The sequence below is a fragment of the Grus americana genome, chromosome 16, assembly GCF_028858705.1.
Source record: "Grus americana isolate bGruAme1 chromosome 16, bGruAme1.mat, whole genome shotgun sequence".
NCBI classification, from domain to species: domain Eukaryota; kingdom Metazoa; phylum Chordata; class Aves; order Gruiformes; family Gruidae; genus Grus; species Grus americana.
In genome coordinates this window covers 5,096,274-5,117,351 of record NC_072867.1, presented here as the reverse complement: position 1 = coordinate 5,117,351, position 21,078 = coordinate 5,096,274, and the positions used below count along the sequence as shown (strand labels likewise).

General features: G+C 56.8%; 1 protein-coding gene across 1 annotated transcript; it reads right to left on the bottom strand.

The window, feature by feature from the left end:
- Positions 1–14,413: 14,413 nt before the first annotated feature.
- On the bottom strand, positions 14,414–18,521 carry HSPB8 (heat shock protein family B (small) member 8). The gene is made up of 3 exons (XM_054844797.1): positions 17,637–18,521; positions 16,398–16,461; positions 14,414–15,180 (listed from the first exon to the last, which is right to left on the bottom strand). Exons 1-3 carry the CDS (start codon positions 18,013–18,015, stop codon positions 15,021–15,023), a joined length of 603 nt encoding a protein of 200 aa, XP_054700772.1. The 5' UTR covers positions 18,016–18,521; the 3' UTR covers positions 14,414–15,020.
- Positions 18,522–21,078: the final 2,557 nt, after the last annotated feature.

The window sequence follows — 21,078 nt, the reverse complement described above, 5'->3', positions numbered from 1 at the left end:
TCTCATGCAACATTCACCTTTCCTTGCTCCTCCGCCTGCAAGGGTCCGTGCGAGCCCCCCAGCACGCGGCGGGCTCAGCAGGATTTAACACTGGAGCGGGGCGTACCACGGGGATTAGTCACTGCCGGGACCTCAGTCAAGTGTTTTATTTAATGCCCTTTTCCAAAGACATTTGTACTTGAAAAAACGAAGAAATATGAGCTCTCTGCTAACAGCGTGACTCAGAGGAGCTGTGGGCACACACCATTTAAGTGAGAAGTGTCTTCACGGCACTGATGCAACGTGGGCGAGGAGGGGAGAGGCTGCTGCCTTTTGCCGAAACAGCCAAACCCCGCCTGCCACCTGCTTTCCTCCCCTGAGGCAGGGCTTCACCTTCTGCCACGGGAGAAGGTGCTGCTGAGCAAGTGGGTTTTGCAAAAAAAAAAAACAAAACCAAAAAAACCCAACCAAACCCCAAACCCAAATGGCTTAAATTTGCACCGCCAACAGCTTTGCTCCAGAGAGGATGGCTCCGACTGCCGCCGGGGAGAGGCGGCCGCCAAAACTGCACCCAGCAGCTTGGCCGTGATCCGACTTGTCCCAGTAACAGCAACCAGAGCAGCTCCGGAGCACACCTGGCTCTGGCAGTCAGTGCACCGAGCAAATCTGTGCCCAAAACACGGGGCCCAGTGCTCTGCTACCAAAGGCCACACTGCCCCTCACCGTGCCGTCCCGCCTCTGTGGCTGCCAGGAACTTGCTCAGCAAGAGGTTCATGGGACATTGCCAACCCACCCAGGAGCTGACGTTAAAACCAACGTGCCTTTGCCCGGCGTTTACCCATAAGCAGCCCCAGCGCACAGGCCCGTGCATGGAGCACCGAAGGCACAAATACGTGCAGGAGCCATTTGGGGGTTACCCAAGTCCCCATGCCAAGGCAGCACAGGCATCACGGGAACGAGGGAGGTTGCAGGAAAAAAATAATAATAATTTATTCAGTTTTTCTGGACACATCTCCCACCCGCATTCAGCATCAGTCTTGCTGGGAATTAACAGATCAGACATCGTTAGCAGCTGGGAGATGCTGTGCAGGGGGAGGATGACCAGCAAAGCAATTTATAGGGACACGTCTTAAACTTTCTTCGGGCGACTTCCAGCGCGTTACTGGGATGGTGGGGATTAGCTGCCAAGCAGAGGCATTTGGAAATCCTCCCAGCTCTTTCCAAAGTGGAGGAGGCGGCTTTGCTTATGCTGAGCCCGGTTATACTCACCCCTGTAAGGCCCCCGAGGGACCCGCGTGCCCCACGGGACCTCGCCTCCGCCGCTCAGGGTGGGAACGGTGACTTTGCACAACGCTGCGTCTCGGTGACTTGTGATGCCGGCCGCAGCAGCTGGCAGAGGCTCGCCGGGAGCGGGTTGCAGTCTGGGTATTATTAGACACGACGGGTTTATTTCTTTGGCTTCAGCCAAAGTTCAGCTGGTGCAGTCTGAGCTCCGATGCCACGGTGGGTGCTGGATGCATCCTGAACCGGCCATTCGGTGCCCAGGCTTGGAGGGGCTCAGCCCAGACAAACATCACCGTGTCCCATGCACACCACCGTCCAGCCACACAACTTCCCACGGCAAAGTATTTCATAATCCTCCCTTTGTTAGCATTAAGAAGAAAGAGAAGCGATGACAATAAACGATCCTAAGCCAGGGCACGCAGGGCTCTGGGTCGTGTAGCACCAGCTTTGCCAGATCACCCAGCCCTCCCCATTTTGCATTCCCTAGGGAAATTTCCTCCCCTCTTTGCACAGCTCCAGCTCTCAGAAATCTCTCCTTGCTGCTATCCTACTCAGAGGGGGAAGATATTAAATAAGAGCGTGCACAACATTTGTGTCAAGCTGGAGCACATCCCTCATCTCCTCCGGTGTCACGCAGCATCTCCTCTCGTGACTTGCCCAGCCTGGGCTTGCAGAGCAGGGGGGTTGGGGAGAGCAGCGGGGCCGGGGCTCGCCGTGGGAAAGCAGCCGGGCTCCATGGCTGGAGAGGGTGAAGCAGGCACTGCCATCAGCCCAGAGAGCTGGGGGATCCCTCCGTGCCATCCCGGCGTTTGCAGGATGGGGGTCATTTTTCCAAGCCCCTCAGCAGCAATTCCCGGCACGCACACAGCCAGCTCCTCGGATCTTGTCAAACTTCCTCAAGTGCAACACTGAGCCTGCGCTCCTGGCTGCGGCTTGTTAGAATAAATTGAAACGTAGAGGGAAAGTCATTAAGATCTCTTTCATTAACACCATTCCTCACAGGCCTGGAGAAGCTGATGTTTTGTCAGATCACGTTATCACCACGGCTTCGCTGTTTCCGAACCTTGAAGAGATTCTTCCAAAAAGCGCATCCGCCCTCCAGCCTGCTCCCCTTTCAGTCCTCAGCTATTTTTATTTCAGTCCTTGAGATAAAAGTACGTGTGTGTGGGAGGTATTTACACACACATAAGAAAATATAGATGCACATAAAAATAACCTGATGATTTGAGAGACACATTTCACTTCTGCAGAGCTTTCCATTCTCCATTCCACTATAAAAATAAAATGCTGGAGTTGTTGAAGCTTGGATGGGGGAGGTTTGCCGTGGCTTTTGTTGCAGATGCAGCGAGCATCCTCCCACCCACTGCAGGCTCTGCCTCTGCACAGGGTCTGAAGCCCCCAATGCACAGGGCGGCAGCTGGGGGAAGTGTGCACTGGGTTCACGCCAAAATTCCTCAAGAGAAAAAATAAGGAGACTTTTGTGCCCCTGGAAAGTTTACGGCTCTCTATGGAGCAAATACACTGGAGATGAGTTCCTACAGAAACCTTCTCATACCTTTATTACATTAATGATACATTTCCAGACTTGTAACTGCCTGTCTTTGCATTGCTTTTACCTTTGAAATATCTTTTTTTTAAAGGAAAGAGGGAGAAAGACGAGAGCCTGGTACCGCTAGCCACAAGCCGACACTGCCCGGTCTGGGAGCTCGGCTGCGCCCTGCGTCAGGGTGATGCAGCATCTGCCTGTCCCGCGGGGGGAACGGCCCCGGGGCTCACATACCCACCGCTCTTCCCGCAGCCTGCACATCCCACGGGACAAATTTAGCATTTGCTGACCCCAAGAGAAATGTGGGGTCCTTTGGGTAAGACCAGCCTCCAAGCAGCGCATGGATTCGGGAGGGAGCAAGCTCAGGCAGTGAGGCAGGCGGCAAGGGCAGGTGAGCATCTCTGCCAAAAAGACGACAACTCACGAACACGAGACCCAGGGCAGTGCTATCAGCGTCCCTGCAAGCCACAGCACGCCGGGACGTCGCCACTGCCCTGCCGGCGAGCGTGTCACGGGCTGCACCAGCCAAGCCAGCATAGCTCCGCAGTACAGAACATCCTCGCTGGCTCCAGCGCGGGGGAAACACGATCCCGCTCGCAGAGCCCCGGCAGCAATGGCGATGCACTTGGGCTGTCTGCTGCCAGCCTTGTTTTGACTTTCTTTTTAACAGGCTGCCACACACAGCGTTCTCGGTGACAAGTGACAGCCTCGTTGCATTAAGAGCGCTCCACCAAATGGTATTACTATTATTATCTGGTTTTGTGAGTATAATAGATAGGATGACTACCCCCCTCCAAAATAACCTGGCGTTTGAAGGAAAGATTTGGATTATTTGCCGAACATCAAGCTGTGATCACATGAGGCAGTACCGTGTCATACCAGAAAACGTTGCTGTGTGTTACAAACACCGTACCTGCAGGAAGATTCTCGCATTAAACCGCAGGATAGCTCTCACTGAATCATTCTGTAATTGCAGGAAGAGATAACAAGAAAAGGCAGCGCTCTGGCAAGGCCTGCCCAGCCGAGGTTGTTTAAAAAAACCCTAGCCTCAGCCCTCATGGCTTTCCTGCAGCGCTGCTGGGTGTTGGAAAACCCACGCTGCTGGTGGGCAGGTGCTCCCTGCGGGCTCAGTCCATTGAAATAACTGCTGGGATCTCACCCAGGATCGCTTCTCCCAAAACTCAAGCCAGATCCCAGCTGGAAAGTGCTCTGCTACACTGGAAAAAAACACCCAAACCCACAGCAACGTGCCCTGCCAGCGACCTCCGTTTCGAGTTAAGCATGAAGACATCTCACCACCCATTGGGAGCATCACCCTGCCTGCTGGATGGACCCATCTGCTGTAACGAGTCGAACACTGGATATAATTTTATAAAGTGTATGTAAAAAAAGGGTGCCTAGAGGTGGGCTGGAAGGTGCAGCTGCCCCACAGGAACCAGGCTTGGATGGGGCTGGAAGCAGCAGCTTCTGACCCAGCGGAGGGTCAGAGGACCCTGGGTGCGGAGTGCTGCCTGGGCACTGTGGCCGCTCACCCCATCAGCGTTCACTGGCACGAGGTACGGATGGGGATAGGCTTCCTGTCATCCCCAGCGCATTCTCCTGGGAGGCAACGCAACCAAGGCTTGCATATTTGCTGCTATGGCTCAGTCTCCCCTGAGCACCCCAGCCCACCCCAGGGAAGCAAGACTCGTCAGAGGAGACAAACCAGCCCGCACACGTTTCTTTTGCCGTGACTAACAGCTTCAGTAAACGACCAAGTAAACACACTAATTTTACTTTCAAAACTAAACCAAAAAAGCCACAAAGTCCAATTCTTCTTCCTTGGGTAAAGACGGATGCGTAACTACTGGCATTTGTCCTCTCGGTGCTTTCACAAGTTGCCAGCGTTTTAAAACCTGGCAGACGCTACAAGACAAAGTGACATATTTAGCTGAGGAGTGAAAATGCTCCTTGCTTGTGAATGCCAAGGAGGGAGGAAAAGGAAAAAAAACCTGCGAGAGAAGTGCCTGCTGCCCCACGGAGCGACGCTGGAGATGTTCCACAGCATCGTCTCAAAGCCAGGGGGATGGAGCCTGTCCCTAAAGCAGCACAGCTCTGGGGATGGCCGGCGTTAGGGTGATTTATAGCCAAACGCTCCATTCCTGCATTTGAGGGTCCGTGCATTCTGTGGCAGGTGGCTTTCCAAGGAGAAATACAGCTCCAGCCATCGCATCTCATGCTGAAAACCCCAAGGCTGAGCCCCGACACCTGGGATTTGGCTACTGCTCCTTCTCTTCGCTTAGAAATTGGCTTGGGCAAAACACCCCACACCCCCCCCCCCCCCCCAAATCCCAATCCTGAGAGCCGCTTTTCCAGGGAGCGGATGGGGAGGTTTGTTAGCATGAAGGCTGCCTGCATCCACCTGGGCTCTAATTTTATGGTGAGGCTTATTCTGGGGTGGCTCCAAGGAGCAGCACCTCACCCACACCCCCATAGCTGTCGCTCCGCTGGGTCCGACATCCTCTCCCCATCTCTCTGGGCTCACACCGCGGTCACGCAAATGCCCCAAGGAACCCAAATCCTGCAGCCCTCCATCCCAGCCTCTGCAGAGGAGTGGGCAAGGAGCCCAGACCTGACCCAGGCTCAGGATCTCTCAAGTCTTAACCGCCATCAGATGCAGGATTGCGATGAGGCCGTTTCCTACGCGGTGCACCGTAAGGATCTCACTTGCTGTTTGATGACTCCTCTTGTGTCATTTCAGTAGCAGGTGGCGGAAGGGGGGTAAAAACCTATAAAATGTTTAACATCCCTTTAGCTTCAATTTATCTGAAGAGAATTCAAACAGCACAATTTCCCCCTGCCATCTGGGTGCCACTTTAAAAGACATTTTCTCATATCATTGCAATTTCAGAAAATCTTGTTGTATGGCTATGGAAATGCAAGATGCTTCCCCTAAATTGTGCATCAGTGTGAAGCTTTTTAAACCTCAACTGCAGCTTATAATCTATTTTGACAGCTCACAGACAGCTCCTGAGAGACTTTCCCAGTTCCAACACCACCCGTGCAGGAGAGCCCAGCTTCGGGCACCGCAGTCCTGCAAAGCAAAGCCCTCCACTTGGTTTTGCTTTGGTAATGGGAAGAAGATTCCCTTGCAGAGCTTTGAACCTGCTCGCCTCAACACTCAAACCCACAGGCTATTGCATATGGGTGCACACAGGTGCACGTGTCCGTGACTTGTATTTCCCACTCACGCACCCCAAAATAGCTTAGAAACACATTGAGCTACTCCAAAACCTTAGAGAAATCTCAAAAGTCCTTATAAAGATCCTGCAAGCAGGCAGCCTGGAAGAGTAGAAGGGCTCTAGTCATGTCCCTCGGCCCTTAGACACCCCAAACCGCTGCAGGGAAAGCTACTCTTTGCAGATGGCCAGCCCCAAAGCACAGCTCCACAGGAGAGGGGCTTCGGTGCTGTCTCCTTCAGCACCCCAGCCCCAGGGGAGACTCCCAGCCCTTGGTCCCAGCCATCGGCCAGGTGAGAGGGACACCTCAGACCCCAGCTCTAAGCCTTGGCTTTGCTGAGCTCCAGGCCAGAGCCTCAACCCTTGTCTGCACAAGCTGATCCCCTAATCCTGGGGCAAACTCCTATGACCAGCGGTACACCGCTCAGCCCATTTCTCCAGCCCTGTGAAAGCCGTTTGTCCCTGTCCCTCCTCAGCAGGGTCCCCACGCGTCCCGGCACGCCGCTGCCCTCCAGCCCCACCGACCACCTCCAAAATCCCCTGAGCTCAGACCCTGACTCACAGCCCGAGGAACTGACTGCAGAATGAACCGAAGGGTTAGTGCAGGTCAGTGGGTGGTTAGCGTTAGTCGCCTTAAAGCTTAGTGATCACAGAAATACAACAGGAGTAAGTCCGGAGCAGCCAGTTCATCAAAGGGATGATGAGAGATGGGACATGCAGCGACCGGTTGCTCACACACAGGCAGGGTGTGCCGGCAGGGCTGCACCCATTTCACCGGCAAGGGGTGAAGCCGTGGGGCACGGAGCCGGGGTTGAAGCCAGGAGAGCGCTGTTCCTTCCCCGGGGGGATCCAAACAGCCCCACCATGGGGCTGCTACCAGGTACACAGCTCTGCTCGTCCCGACATGTCCCTGTTGCTGCCTGCGTTTCAGCATCCCCAACCTCAGAAGTGGGGTGCGCAATCTCCGTCATTGGCCACGTTTGCTGGGGTGCCATGGCAGCCCCGGGCTGGGCATGGAGAGGGAGTCATTCCTTCCCAGGAAGGACACTGGAAAGGGAAAGACAGGCATTTGGGAACAGTAGAGATTTTGCTTTAAATCCAGTGGGTTTGCTTGGTTTTGAAGATATTAATGATATTTCCCACGTGGCTCCTGCACAGCAGAGGAAGGCAGCTACCCTGGCTCCATGGGCAAGGCCGGAGCCAACGTCAAGCCAAGCTCTGGGCACAGAAGGGCAAAGCTTTTGTCATCTAAACACTCCCGGACTCTGGAGGGGTCTGGCAGCTCACCGAGGTCATGGGCTAAACTGAGGTTTGGTAAACCCAGAGCTAGATCTACCCCTGGCAAATCAGGTCTGGATGAGGCCAAACCATAACGTTTTAAGATCACACAGGGCAGTAACAAGAAGCCAAATTTTGAGAAATTCCTGCTGTACACAGTTCAGGGAAGTCAAGGACATTTCCATTGGAGAAATGGATGTCCCTGAGGGACCAAAAAGCCATCCAAGGGCTGAGGATCAGCCTTGCTACCCCATGCACATCACTTTGAGGGCCTCAGTTTCCCCAACGTACAGAGCAGGGCATTTTCAGTCCTTGAAATGCAGGATGCATCTTCCAGGTTTGCACTGAAACCATCACAAACCAGCCCTGGGAACTCAGGTGGATGCTGGTTCTGTGGTGTTCTTCCAAAAGTTGGCTCCTGCTGGATGGAGCCTCTCGCAGCTCGCTGGGAGGAGTTGAAATGCCGAGCACGCCTTCCCCGTGTTCGCCTTGATTTTCAGAAATTGCAGTAAATCAGTATCGCTGCAAATTGGCCTCTTTTTTTGGCTCTGGCTTGATGTAAAAAGGAAAACAAATGGAGTTTTAAAATGCAGCTAATCAAGGAGTTAAAGAGAGGTTAATCCTAATGGATTAATCAACTTGCAGAGGGATGGGAAGGAGGGAGGAGCAGAGAGCAGCCAACCCTGGTTGCTCCTCCCAAGGGCAACAGCAAGTTTCAGGGAGAGTTTGGGGACGACGGCAATGCTCCTTCATTTCACCTGCTGCATCCAGCATGGGGACCACACAGGTTTGATCTAGCAATAACAGGCAAGTCCTGGGCTTAGGTGCACCTTCCCTGAGAAAACACTGAGTCCTCGATGCATTTGTTATCACTCCTGGGAAAAAGAGTGAGCAACGTTTGACTTCACCACCCTCACCTACTGTCCATCATCTCCCTTCAGACACCAATAGGTGATGAAACCCAGGCTATGGGGTGGCCCTGGCTGGTGCTAACCCCCCCTGCAGAACTCAGGGGGTGACTGGGAGAGGGGTTTTGAACAGAACGGACCTGCCCTGAGGTTTTCCACCACCTCCTGCAGAAAGCAGCACCCACCATGGCTGCCCTGACCATAGGTCCAGCCTGTGGCTCCTACAGCAAAATCCAAGCATCCTCCTGCCCAGTAACCCAAGACATCAGCATCTGCCTCCCGGCACAGCCGGGCATTCTTCATGGGATAAAGCCTCTTTATAGGCAGCTAATTGGGCTTAGGCATAAGAAGGGCTTGAACATAATTAGTGACAGTGAAAGCAAGGAGGTTTAAAGAAGGTTATTAATGATATACACCACTGTATACAACAGCATAGTCACAAAAAAAAATATTAGATCCATTAAGTATCATTATCAAGGCCTGGAGCTAATCATTTAAGCTTAATGAAACTAATACATTTCTCCAGTACTAGTGCTCATCCCTTGGAGGGAAGCAGCAGCTGGGAAGGCTCAAGCCATGGTTTCTGAGCAGCATCACCACTGGCACTGGCCGTGGCACCAGCGCCGGTGCTGGCTCTGGGCTCCGCATTCCCACGAGCTGAGCCCTCTTCCTAGTGCTTTCGGAAGCGATTCACTCAATTCAGCAGGAAACCTTTTGCTCTGGCAGCTCACAGACCTTCTGGTCAATGATGTCCTCTGTGGGCATTTAACACGTTGCAGAAGGTTTTCCCTAGCACCCCGCTGGCAGCAAGCCCTGTGCCCTCAGCATGGGTCAGGCTGGTGCTGCTGCTCTTTGCTCCCTGGGACCTTTGGCTTGAGTGTTAATGTCATCAAGGAGGACAGCAAGATCTCCCAAACCTCCCTTAGCTGGTGCAGGAGCAGGGGTGCACAGTGTCCCCAGCGTGTCCCCCTCCAGCACCCATCTCTAGGGCTGCCTGGGCATCCATCCAGCTGCCTCCCCACACCCCCCCCCTCCTCTCCCTTGTTTTGAGCAGCTCTTTGGAGACCGGAGGAGAAATGACTCTGAGCCAAGGCAGTTGTGATGATCTCACTGCTAATTATGCAAAGAAGTCATTTAGCTGTGGCTGCGTGTGATGAAGTGATATGACAGAGGAACAAAACCCCATAGCTGCTTTGTGCATCACAAATTAAAGATAAAAAAACACCTAAAGCGAGCAAACCCAAGCTCCTCGACCTGCGCCTGTCCCTCTGCGAGCCACTGCAGATGCTGCGCTACCCCCAAACCCACTGCAATTAGGGACTGGCAGCTCAGATTGGGAAACAATTAAAAATCCCATTAGCTCTGCTTTCCCCTCGCCTTTGTCTGGGTCTGTTTTCTGCCCCGGTCCCAGGAGCAGGATCATCGCTGCAGCAGGACTCACCATCACTTTAAAGAGGAGCCTGGGATTAGCACCGGCCTTATTAAAAACACTCACTCACACCTCATTTTACCTTCACATTGGAGATGATTTAGCTTGATTTATTCTAATTAGTCATAATTTATTGTTTTAATGAGCTCTTCTGCAGGCTTTTTGTGCTTCATAACCACCCTCCTCGGCTGCTATAATCGTTTCAAGGAGGTCTTTTAATAAGAAGAGGTTTCCAAGGCTGCCTTGGATAGGAAGCTTTTTGTTGCAATATGAAAGAAGAAAAATAAGACAAAATTTGCCTCTCCTCCAGGATGGGTTTGCTGTGGAGCATTTGGCTTGGAGGTTGCACTTCAGCAAGTCACCCGAATGGCAAGACAGCCCTTAATTACCAGCAGCATTTGCAACTGGGTTTAAAGATTGACAAAAGAAAACAAAACAAGAGAAAAGTCTCCTTCCCCCCAGCCACAGCTCATTATTCGAGGGAGGAATTCATAGCTATGAGATGTCACAGTGCCCAGAGGCAGCTGCAGCTCCACGAAGGCGGTAGTGATGCTTAACACCATGGTCACACACGCTGTCCTCCCAGGAGGGTCCGTGCTGCTGCTGGGGGTCACTGGGCTTGAGCCTCAAAGCACACCCAGTCCCCTCCCGAGATGGGTACGGGCAGAAGCATCCAAAATGTGATGCAATAACATCCCACCGGCATTGCTTTATCTACAGAGGTGTCTCCTCCCCTTCTCTCTGCTGGGATGGGCAAAACTTGAAGAACTTCTTGGTCTGCTCCCAGGGGTGGCCGTGCTGGTTCATGGCCAGGAGCTCCTGCTGAACTTCCTGGCCTTTGATTTAAGAGAGACAGAAAGGCTGTCTGGTCAGCCAGGGTGGGTTATTTCTCTGACATTGGGTTCTTTCATTAGGAAAAAAAAAAAAGAAAATTTTTGCTTCTCTGTCCCCACAGCCATTGTGTGGCAAAGTCTTCTCTTTGGAGGCATCCAGAATAAAGCAGATGAGATTTGCTTTGCAAATAGAGACCAAAACCACAACAAAGGAAGGTCTCCGATGGAAGAGAAGCTCCCAAAGAGAAACATGAAAAACCCTAGATGACCTCAACTTTAGCAGAGAAACAGCTGGATGGTTACGGGGTATTCTCTGGGGGAAGAGGGACCAGCTGTAACAAAGGGGGGCAGGTTTGTGTGAGAAACTCTGGGGGAGCCCGGGACACTGGGAAGGAAAAAACACCCAGCAGAATTATATCAACCCCACTGTGCAAACCCAGCTGGATACTCTGCAGGAATAAGAACCAGCTGCCGAGCGAGAGCCTGAAGAGCTGCACATGACCTGGAGGTGCTGAGGGGGCAACTGCAGCATGGGGGGGACCAAGGAAGAGGGTGCTGGAGGCAAACAGGCTGAGCTCCTGCACGCCCATGGTGCACACGCGGCTCAGAGCTGTGCAGAGAGGCTCCCGGAGCAGCTGGGAAGCGCAAACATCCCCGTCAGCCAAGAGAAGGATCTCTGTGGGCCACCCAAGGACCCCACAGCACCATCGAACAGCGTGCTGGGAGCAAGCGAGACACATCACATGCATCTCTGCGAGGTGGGGCGAGCCTGCAAAGTGTGACCTGAGCCACAGGCACGCACGGACACAAGAGCGATGCTTGCCCGGAGCAGAGCCGGACACAGCTTTGGGAGCTGCTGTGCCAGCCGCTGGCCATGGCGCTGCCCAGGCACGAGCCGGCTCCTGCCGTAGGACCTGGGGAGTCAGAAAATGAGACCAACCCAGATCTTCCAGGGGAAGTAAACCGGGTCTCTGGAGATGCCTGGTGTATCTGGACAGCTCTGGAGCTTCTTGTGGATTATTTACCCTGCTCCGTATGCTGCCAACCAAAATAAATCAATTCAGCTTTTGCTTCCATTTTAGGAAAATAAATCCTCTGGGACAGGCGGGGAGCCCGTGCCCCGTGAGGAGCCACACGCTCACCCAGCCCGGCTCTGGTGGGGTGTAAACCGGCTCTCAGAAGCTGCTCGGCTCCCCTGGCCCGTGCCACCGCCTTGCCGAGGGCCAGTGACGCCAGCACAGCCCCTGCGGCTTCCTTGGCAGCTCAGGACAGACGGCAGGACACTGCTGAGCAGTTTATTCAGCCTCCTGCAAACCAAGCTTCCTGGTGAGCTCTCCCAGGGCTTGGGGGACCTTATCTTATCTCTTGTCACCCTTCAGCCCTGTCTGCAGGGGCTGGTTTGGGTGGCAGGTCCCCTGAGGCCTGTTTCCCGTGGTGCAGCCCCCTTAGCTGGCGGGTGCTTCGTTCCCAGCGCCGAGCCCTCCCTGTCACCTCGGCCCAGCTCCGGGAATCACCCACTTGTGCCGCAGGAGGGATCACCGCTGCAAAGCAGCTAAAAAAAAAAATCTTTCCCAAAACAAAAAGGCCACATGAACCACCTGCGTTTCCCTGGGGCAGCCAGGCACGTGCTGGCATGGATGGCACCTAGAACCTGACGCAAATTGCCCAGCATCAGACTGCTTAATTACACCAGCCCCTTTCAGATGGGCTTGTGTATTTTATCATAACTGACTTCTTCAGAAAAAAAAAATATATATCTTTCAAACACCTGCCCCTCTCCCCTCCCCGGCACAGCCCCACACCGACAGCATCAGCATTGCCCTGAGAGCAGGGTTGAAAGGCCTGATTAGGATGGCTCCTCTGCCTCCATCAGCAGGAAAACCCCTTTGGCTTTGAATGATGTAGGTATGAATGTGTCTAACGCTTCTCCAGAAGGAGAAATAAGGGAGCACTGGTCTCCTGGAGGACGCTCACCCGCAGCCACATCCCACGCACGGCATCACTCTGTGAGGGCCGATGTTAAGCTGTGACCCATGACGTGTTACGACCACCCAATGCAGCGTAACTGCTATAAACCCACGAAACATCATGTAATTGGCAGAGCGGCCATCATAGCCTTGTGTTACGGGTCTGATGGCTTCAAGCCGTTCTCTCACACGCAGGCTGAGGGTAAGCAAACAGCTCCTGCTCCCCACTGGCCCTGCAGCAGCCTGGTACCCCAAAAATGCACATTTCCCACCCCATCCTCCTCAGACACTGGGGGAGATACTGATGCAGAAACACCCCGGCACTTCCAAACTTATTTTTCCATTTGCAGAAACACCAGTAGACAATACTTTTTTTTAAAGCCTCCATCACTTCAATAATCAGGTCTTACTAAAAAAAGAAATCTCCACTTACAATGATTTCATTAGTGTCTGATACTCCAGACAATCCAACAGCTTGAGGAGCTGCTGGCTGCACAGGTCCAAGCATGCTGCCTGTGTAAGAGGTCCTCAGTGCTGATTACCAATGCCAACCTCAGCCATTAAGAAAATTATTGCTAATGCATCTTACAACAGCCTTTATAAGACATTATTAAGGAATTCAGCAGAAAGTAGAACCAAATAAACCAGGAAATGATTAAAGAAAAGAAAAATAAATCTTCCCCCAAACTGCAGGATCAGCAGGAGAGAAAGACGGGAGCCATCATCTGACTGCAGCAGCCCTTACCTGTGTCTCAGCCCCAAAATTGAGCCTGGAACCCCCTTTTGCCCCAGCACTAGTGCAGCTGCAGCCTGGGGACCTCCCCATATACCCTGGGGTGGGAGGGGGGCTCAGCTGCGGCTGATTTCCCCCCACAGCCCCCTGCAGAGTCGCAGCTGGTTCCCTGCACCTGCAGCCCTGCTTGGGGAGCCGGCATCTGCCGCTCGTGGGGTGCATAGCGGCGAGGGCTGGAGCTGTGACTCATGACTTTTTTGCTTTCCATCCCGGTGTCAGTATTACATTTCGAGGATTATATTTTATTCGTAACAATTGCTGCGCTCACAGCTGCGCCTGGCAGAGCCGTTGTGGCTGAGCCCGGGGTTGGCTCCTGCTGATGGGCGGGGGGGTGCTGTGCACTGCTTGGGGTTCGGAGCTCCGTAACAACCGTGGAAAATTAAATAGATTATATAAAATCAGGGCGAGAGCCCCCAGGTTCCCCTCCGTGACCTGGAGTGCAGGTACCATCGTGGCCCCCGAGCGCCGGGGCCGGGGTGTACAGCACGTGATGGGCTGTTGTTGGTAACCGCATCCTGAACGAGCCGGAGAGGAGCATGTGAGGTTGTATTTTTAACTCCGAGGTCCTGGTGACACGGAAAACTGGGTGCTCTGTCCAGGTGCCGCACAGATCGATGGAAAAACTCCTGCTGCCCGTCGGCACCTCTGCTTTGCCGACCCCGGGCATCGCAGCGTGTTAACAAATCTTACCTGGCACTTTCCCCCCAGGAATGGTTCTAAGGCTGCGTTCAGAGCCCAGCAGAAACCATTTGCTCGTACCTCCGCAGGGGAATTAGCTGGGAAGTGCTTCCCCGCAGAGCTGGCAGGGTCAGATGGAAATGGGGACGGTGCAAACCCAACTTTCCCAGCTCAGAGGCTGATTTAGCATCCCCAAGCAGGAAAAACATTTGCAGCCCCTCAAGAGGGTTGAGCCCACGGTCCTCGCTGGGCTCCGTGTCTCCCTGGCACAACGTTAGCTGGGACGTGGCATTCACAGGCTGCAGAAATGGCTCGAGCAAATGCTTCAGCCGCCCATCAGTGCAAACATCCCCGCACGTCTCTCTTCTCCTTCCCCCCACGGGGAGGACCCCGTGCCGGGCTAGGAGGTGGCACATGGTGGCATCCCCCCTTCTCCCCGCCACCCTCCCGCAGCCCTGCGCCCACCCCGCCAGGCTCAGCCAAGACAAGTGGAGGCTAAGAACATCGACTGGGTTTTATTCCTCAGGTTTGACAAGTAAAAGCACAAATTCTGTCTGGAAAAAAAGAAAGAAAAAACAAAACAAAACCAATGTTCAAAACACGCGGACGGTTTGTGTTTCTCAGGACGGAGGCCGTGCCGTCAAGCTCCGCCGCCAGACGTGTGTCCTTTGCAGAGATGTAGTTTAAAAATAAACAACCCATGGAGGAGGAGAAGACACAGGGCTACAGGATTCCATGTCAATTTTAGAGAAAAAAGGGCCCTTTTTTGCTATCATTATAAATATCCCATCCGAGCGATTCAGAGCAAAAAATAACCATAATGAAGACATCCGTTCTGCTCGGCCCCATGGGCACAAAATCTCTACCGGCACCTCAGCCCGCTACAAGCTCTCGGGAACGGTGGCCTGGCACCCGGCATGCGTGCCCCAGCTCTCAGCTGGTCCCCCCACAGGGTGGCGGGTGCTGCCGTCCCTGCGAGCGGCACCCATCACCCTTGCCGGAGGCTGTCCGGACGCCATGCCGCAGGGGAGCGGGAGCAGGGGTCCGGGGGGGAGAGGGGAGAGGGGAGGAGGGATGCCGGGGTGCGGGAGGGACGCGGGTGGCCGGTCAGGCACAGGTGGCCTCCTGGCTCTCAACAGGGATCTCGCTGCCGCAGCCGCCCTCACCGTACTGCTGGTAGGGGGGGATCTGGGGCGCCTCGATGATCAGCAGCCCCTCCGGTGACAAGGAGGCGAAGACCGTGATGGGGTCCACCTCGTAGGGCAGCCTGCAGGAGGGAAGGAAAGATGAGATGGTTTAGGAGCTGGGGAGGGGCTGGGGCACATCCCTGGTGGACATCGACCCTTGGGACGCCCACGCAGGACCCCCAGCGCGTGGGGAACCACCGACGCCGAGCCATCACCCCAGCGCGGGGCCCGGCGAAGCCTGCGTTATTACTGTAGTGCCTGGGAATGCGACGGGGATATTTAAAGAGGCCTCCTGGCTGGTCTGGCCCCCGCGGGTGCTCTGTTTAATCTCCCTGGCAGATGTGTTTGACGGGATGTCACCCGCCGCTTGTGCCGCCCGGGCTTCTGCAAAGCAGGAGTAAATCATCGCCGTGCCGCAGCCCACGTCAGCCACAAGCCTTGCCCGTAAAAGGAGCCACCGCAGCCGCCGAGCAGGAGGGAGCGCGGTGCTCGCCCCAGCTTTCCCATGGGAGTTTGGGATGCACAGGGCTCCTTTGGGGTGGAAAAGCAAAGCTGAGCTGCCGCCAGCACAGGAAACCCTTCCCATGCCCTGGGCTTTGCTGCTTCTCCCTGTTAACCCCGTGAGCACTGTGGCCGGGGGTCTGGCTCCCCCCCCGTGTGGGTGAAGCGTTGTGGTCCGGGCTCGCCTGCCTCCGGACTCGCCTTTCCTCCCTGCTCGTTGCTGATGTTGTTGCCAAAGTGAGCCGGCGGGGTGAGTCAACGCGATAGCAATCTAACTGACATCATTCATATATATACGTATATATACACAGGGATGTATTTTGGGGCTGACGATGGTGTCAGCCCATCGTGCCCTGCTGAACCCCGGGGCATGTGCTGGCACCACCAGCGCGGCTCCGTGCACCCCTCCTGCTCCCTGCGCCCTGGCCGGCTCCAAATGCAGCCCCGGGCCTGGAGGAGACTGACAAAGCACCCAGAAAAAGCCCTCCTCCTCTTTTCCCTCCCTTGGGAAATCACCGTATGGCCCAATCCAGCCAGACACGTGCTGCAAAAGGGCAGATTTTGGGGTGAAAACAGGCACAGGAGTCCCTGCACGTGTGAGCCGGGGCACGGGGACTGGCAAAGCTCAGCCCTTCGCTGCCGGTGGCATCCCCGTGCTGCCTGCGACCTGCCCACGCTGCAGGGACGGGGTGTCACAGCGGGGTAGTGACATTTGGGTGCTGGTTGAGGGGACGTGCCAGCCCCTGTCTCCCGGCCCCCTCGGCAGGAGGACGCTCCGGGGCCACGTGGTACCTACTGGATTTTCTTGGTGAAGTTCTTGGAGACGATCCCTCCTTCCACCTGCTGCTCCTCGTGTTTGCCTGCAGGGAAGGGCAACACCCCAGTCACCACCTCACCGCAAGATTATTTTTCCCCCAACAAACAACAACAAAACCCAAGAGAGGAGTTTTCAGAGGAGCCGTCTGCCTTCCCCAGTGCAAACCCTTCGCTCTGGGGAGGGCGCAGGGACCCCCTCCTTTGTGGGGAAGGAGGTGCTGGACACAGCACACCCGTATTTGCAGTGAGAGCCTGGGGTCTCGCACGCTGCCAAGAGCTGGGGCTTAAGAAAAAGACCCCAGGTGACATAAAACATTTGGAGGTGGCAGCGTCCCCCCTTGTCCCGCTCCCCAGGCTGGGCTCCCCTCCACCGCACTGTCAGGCTGGGGGTCCCTGTGCCTGGAGCATCTCTGAAGTTAAAACCACACCGGTGGCTGCCCAGCCCCCTCCTGACCTGCGCTTTTCCCCCTGCGATGCAGTGAGCCCCAAATAAATACCCAGGGCCATGCTGCGTGGCAGCCCCCGGCCCCTCCCTGGGGACCTGAGCACCCGGGAGCCGTGCGGGATGTTGGTGCCGCGCTGAAGGGATGCTCGGGGCTGGGTGCTGGTGGGCACCCCAGATGCGGTGCACCCCGCTCCTGCTGTCCCCACCGATAATTGATGGATAGCAATTGAATTTTTAAGGACGAGGTTCTGGCTGGCTCATCCCCAGGCTGGGGCCTCTCAGGGCGGGGTTGGGGTGGGGGCCATGGGGTGGCTGCCCCCCGCTTCCCGGTGCCGGATCTGCCTCTCTCTCGGCCCCTTTAAAGGGAATCTCCCTCCGCTCCGGCCTCACCCTGGCTATAATTAACCCAGCCAAGCTGGGGCCCCTCTTGGCAGCTCGCTGCAGGGTGCTGCCACCCACAGCGGATCCTCCCCAGCTGGCCAGGCTGAAAACGGGGAGATGTACCCCAAAGGACGCTTGTCCTTTTCATTGGTACAGCAAAACCCCATGGCTTGTGAGCTGGGTCCCCCCAGGTCCCCCCCCAAACTGCCTGCAGGGCTGCCCCAAAGCCCTGCCACAGCCCTGGCCCTGCTCCCGAGCACGGGGCTGCCGCCGCTGGCTTAAAATAAAGATGATTTTTGCATTTTACGGCAATTTCTTAAGCCGGCACAGGCAGGGCAGGACCGGCTGCTTTTCATGCCCCATCCTCCTCCTCCCCGGCGCCTTTGCTCTCACCTGACACCTCGACATAGCCATCCTTGGTTTTGACCGTCAGCTCCTCGGGTTTGAAGCTGTGCACGTTGACGCACACCTTCCATGGCTCGCGGGGAAAGGGCACGGGGCTGCGGCTCTCGGGGTACCCCCCGAAGCGGGTGCCGTAGCTGGGGGCCATGGTGGAGGCACGGGCCATGCCGGTGCGCAGGGGACCCGGCCAGGTGGTGGTGAGCCGGGGCCGAGCCCAGTCGGGCCAGTCCGCCGTCAGGTCCCCGGGGAAGGGCGACATGCCGAAATCATCGTCCAGCAGGCGCGAAGTCAAGCCGGGCTCCCGGAAAGGGTCGCGGACGCTGCGCCTGCCGGGGTAATGGCAGGAGAAGGGCATCTGGCTGTCGGCCATGGCTTCCTTCGGAGGGTTCCGAGCGCGTCCCCGGGGCTCTCCCACGGAGCCTCAGCCTCTACGCGGCCGCTCCTGGCTGCAAACTTCCCCAGGGAGCCCGTCCCGGAGGAGACGCATCCACCCCGGGCGGGACGCGGGCTGCGGGTGGGCGCTGCGGGGACGGTCCCCTCCTTCCCTGGCACCAGGTGAAGGACGACGGAGAAAATCAATTCAGGGCTGAATCACTGGGAGCCGGAGGAGCGCAGGAAGGACGGAGGGAGCTCTCTGGCCGCGAGAAAACGCTTCCTGTCTGGCTGCGATCCCAGGGACCAGGGAGAGGAAAAGAAAACTTCTCGGTGGGAGAGTGGAAAAAAACCCCAAAAAACCAAACCCGAATATCCTGAGATTGAAAAGCTTATCTCTCCCCTCTTGCTCCCCGGCACTTGATGTGCGACTTTCCCTGCCGCTCCCGGGCGAGAGCTGCAATAAATGCCTGAGCTCGGAGCCGAGAAACTTCTCTAGCCTTCCAGCCGCCGGGTGAGCGCTATTTATATGGATTTGGGAGGAGGGGGGGTGTGTTTTGCAATTCCTGCCCTGTCAGCCGAGTATTTTGGAGAGGATGAAACAGCCGTGGAGAATCTGGGCTGCGGCAGCTGACCTCTCCTGCTGGCCTGAGGATCCCGGCTGCCATGGGGCCACGGTGCTTCAGCTGCTGCCCTGGCCCCCGCCCCCCCCTCCCGCCACCCTGCGCCCAAAATAGCCCCCGAGCTCAGGGCCAGCTGCTTTCACCCCAGTGTCACCCGTTAAAAATACCCCCTCGGTGGGGCTGGGCCAAGCTGCTCCCCTCACTGTAAAGCCACGTGTCCCCGCGCCACCGAGCGGCCCACTGTACCGGGAAATGGGTCACTGGGGGCACCCCTAGCTTGGCGCTGCGAGGGCGGTGGGACCCCACGGGTGGGCTTTTGGGGGATGCTGGGGTAGGTGACGGACCCCCTTTTGTGGCCAGGAGCATGCAGTGCCTTGGCTGCCCGGGGGTGAGCGGGACTGCGGGGTGCAGGAGGAAAGCCGTGCTCCGAGGGATGGCCCTCTCCTGCCCTGCTTCCTCCGCCACCTTCACTGGTCGGGCCAGGAGAAAAGTCCCCTACCCATGGGAAGGTGAGGGACCCCCGGGCAGCAGGCGGGCAGGGTCCTCACGGCGCTGCTCAGCACCTGCCTCCTCCTCACCCCACCGCGTGCCCGGGCCCTGCCGCAATCGCCGCGCACAGGCAGGGCGAGGCGGTAATCACAGCCGCGCGGCAGCGGGGCTAATTACAGGGCAGCGGTGGGGAGCGGGCAGCATGCTGTGGGAAGAGGCGCAGCGGCGGTGGTGGCGGGTGAGCTCCTGGTGAGCATCCACCTGGGTGACACGGCCCGGACCACGCAAGCGGGGGGTACCTGGTGGCAACGAGGGGCTGCCAGTGGAGGTGGTCCAGGCACGGCTCGGGTGGGTGATGGGATGCGCCGGAGGACAGGATGTCGTCAATGAGGGTCATGCTGGATACGGTACCACTTCCTCATGCCGCATCCTCCCTCCTAGCTCTGCCTCATGCTCCTTCTCCCCAGCATCTGCAATTTTTCTAATGGACTTGATGGAACTAATTACAGCAGGAAGATTTTAATGCAAGGCAGGCCGCGCAGCAATTCAGCCGTTGGTCACTCCAACTGCATTAATCACGCTGCACCAACACGGCATCGCTGGGGGAGGGACCTGCCTTTCCTTGGCCGGGGGCAGGGCTGCTCCCCTCGGCTCAGCTCCTTCGCCCTCCCCATGCGTGGGGACAGCTGGGCATCGTGGGGGTCTCCCTGGGGACCAAGGGGGCTGCCTGGAGATGCCTGCAGAGGTCCCAGGTGCTGGCTGAGCACCCCTGGGTGCAAGGAGGCTGCTGCCAGCGGAGGGGCACAGCATCCCCCTCCATCCCCTCATCCTGCCCGGCTGGGGGCTCCTGCTGCCCGGGGGTGACAGCAGGGTGTCCTGGGGGTCATTGCCACACACCGAGCCTGAGCTCAGCTGGGCACCTCTCACCTTGGCTGGGGAGAGGGATCACCCCAGCACCCAGCCCTGCACCTGCTCAGGCAAACACTGGCCGACAGGGAGAGGGAGACAAGCCCTGAGGAGGTTTCGGGCAGCCCCACAATCCTGGCGTGTTTCCAGGAGCCTCCCAACATCTCCAGTCCTGAGTTTCCCTGCATAGCTCTGGGCCATCCTCCCTCCCTGTCCAGGAATCCTCCCCGTCGCCTTGTTTATCCCGATTAGTCACACGTCCTCTCCCGCCGGCTCTCGCCCTCTCTGGGCCATCCCAATTTAGCTCCTGTTGTCACTCCAAATTTCCCAGCTGCCTCCCACCACTGAGCCAGCCCCACGACATCAGCTCTGGAGAGCACGAAGTGGCCTCGCAGCCTCCCTTCTCCTCCGAGTGACCTGGGGACGCTGCCCCGTGCCCCCAGGATCTGTCCGTGCTGCAGCCAGACCCTTCCCGGGTGCCCATCTGAGTCCTACTGGGAACAGCACGGGGACCTGGTCCAGTGCTACTGCTCCCGTGGGGCTCTCCGCACCTGTGGAGCACCCCAGGGTGAAGGGCATCATCCGGGGTGCCGGAGAGTCCCACCACCCCGTCGCTCACAGGACAGCACCCTGGCTCCTGCCGAGACAGCTGAGAAGGTGACCGCAGCGGGACCCCGTGGCGCATGAGCACCGTGCAGGGCTTGGAGAGAGCTGTGCGGGCAGGGAAGGGCACGGCCCCGAGGAGAGCACCGGTGAGCCCGAACAGTGACCTCCACGGTGAGGGCGGCTGCATTTCTGGCTTGGGCTGCCGGTGCCTGAACAGGCTGGGGGGACCCAAAGGGCAGTGAGAGCCTGGCCCAGGCAGAGCTGCCAGGAACACCAGCCCACAACTTTTTTTGCTTCAGGCAACGCCCTGAGGAGCCGGCCCTGGGCAGCTGGGAGTGGAGGCACATGCCCTTCCCTGCAGAGCAGCTGAAACAACCCAAAATATCCCATCGCGCGCAGTCGGATCCAAAAGGAACATGACAAACGGGGCTGCGATG

Coding starts and splice junctions, on each gene's coding strand:
- HSPB8 (XM_054844797.1), bottom strand. CDS start 18,015: ATGGCCGACAGCCAGATGCCCTTCTCCTGCCATTACCCCGGCAGGCGC. Junction 16,462..17,636: donor TGGCTATGTCGAGGTGTCAG/GTGAGAGCAAAG, acceptor CCTTCCCTGCAG/GCAAACACGAGGAGCAGCAG. Junction 15,181..16,397: donor AACTTCACCAAGAAAATCCA/GTAGGTACCACG, acceptor TCCCTCCTGCAG/GCTGCCCTACGAGGTGGACC.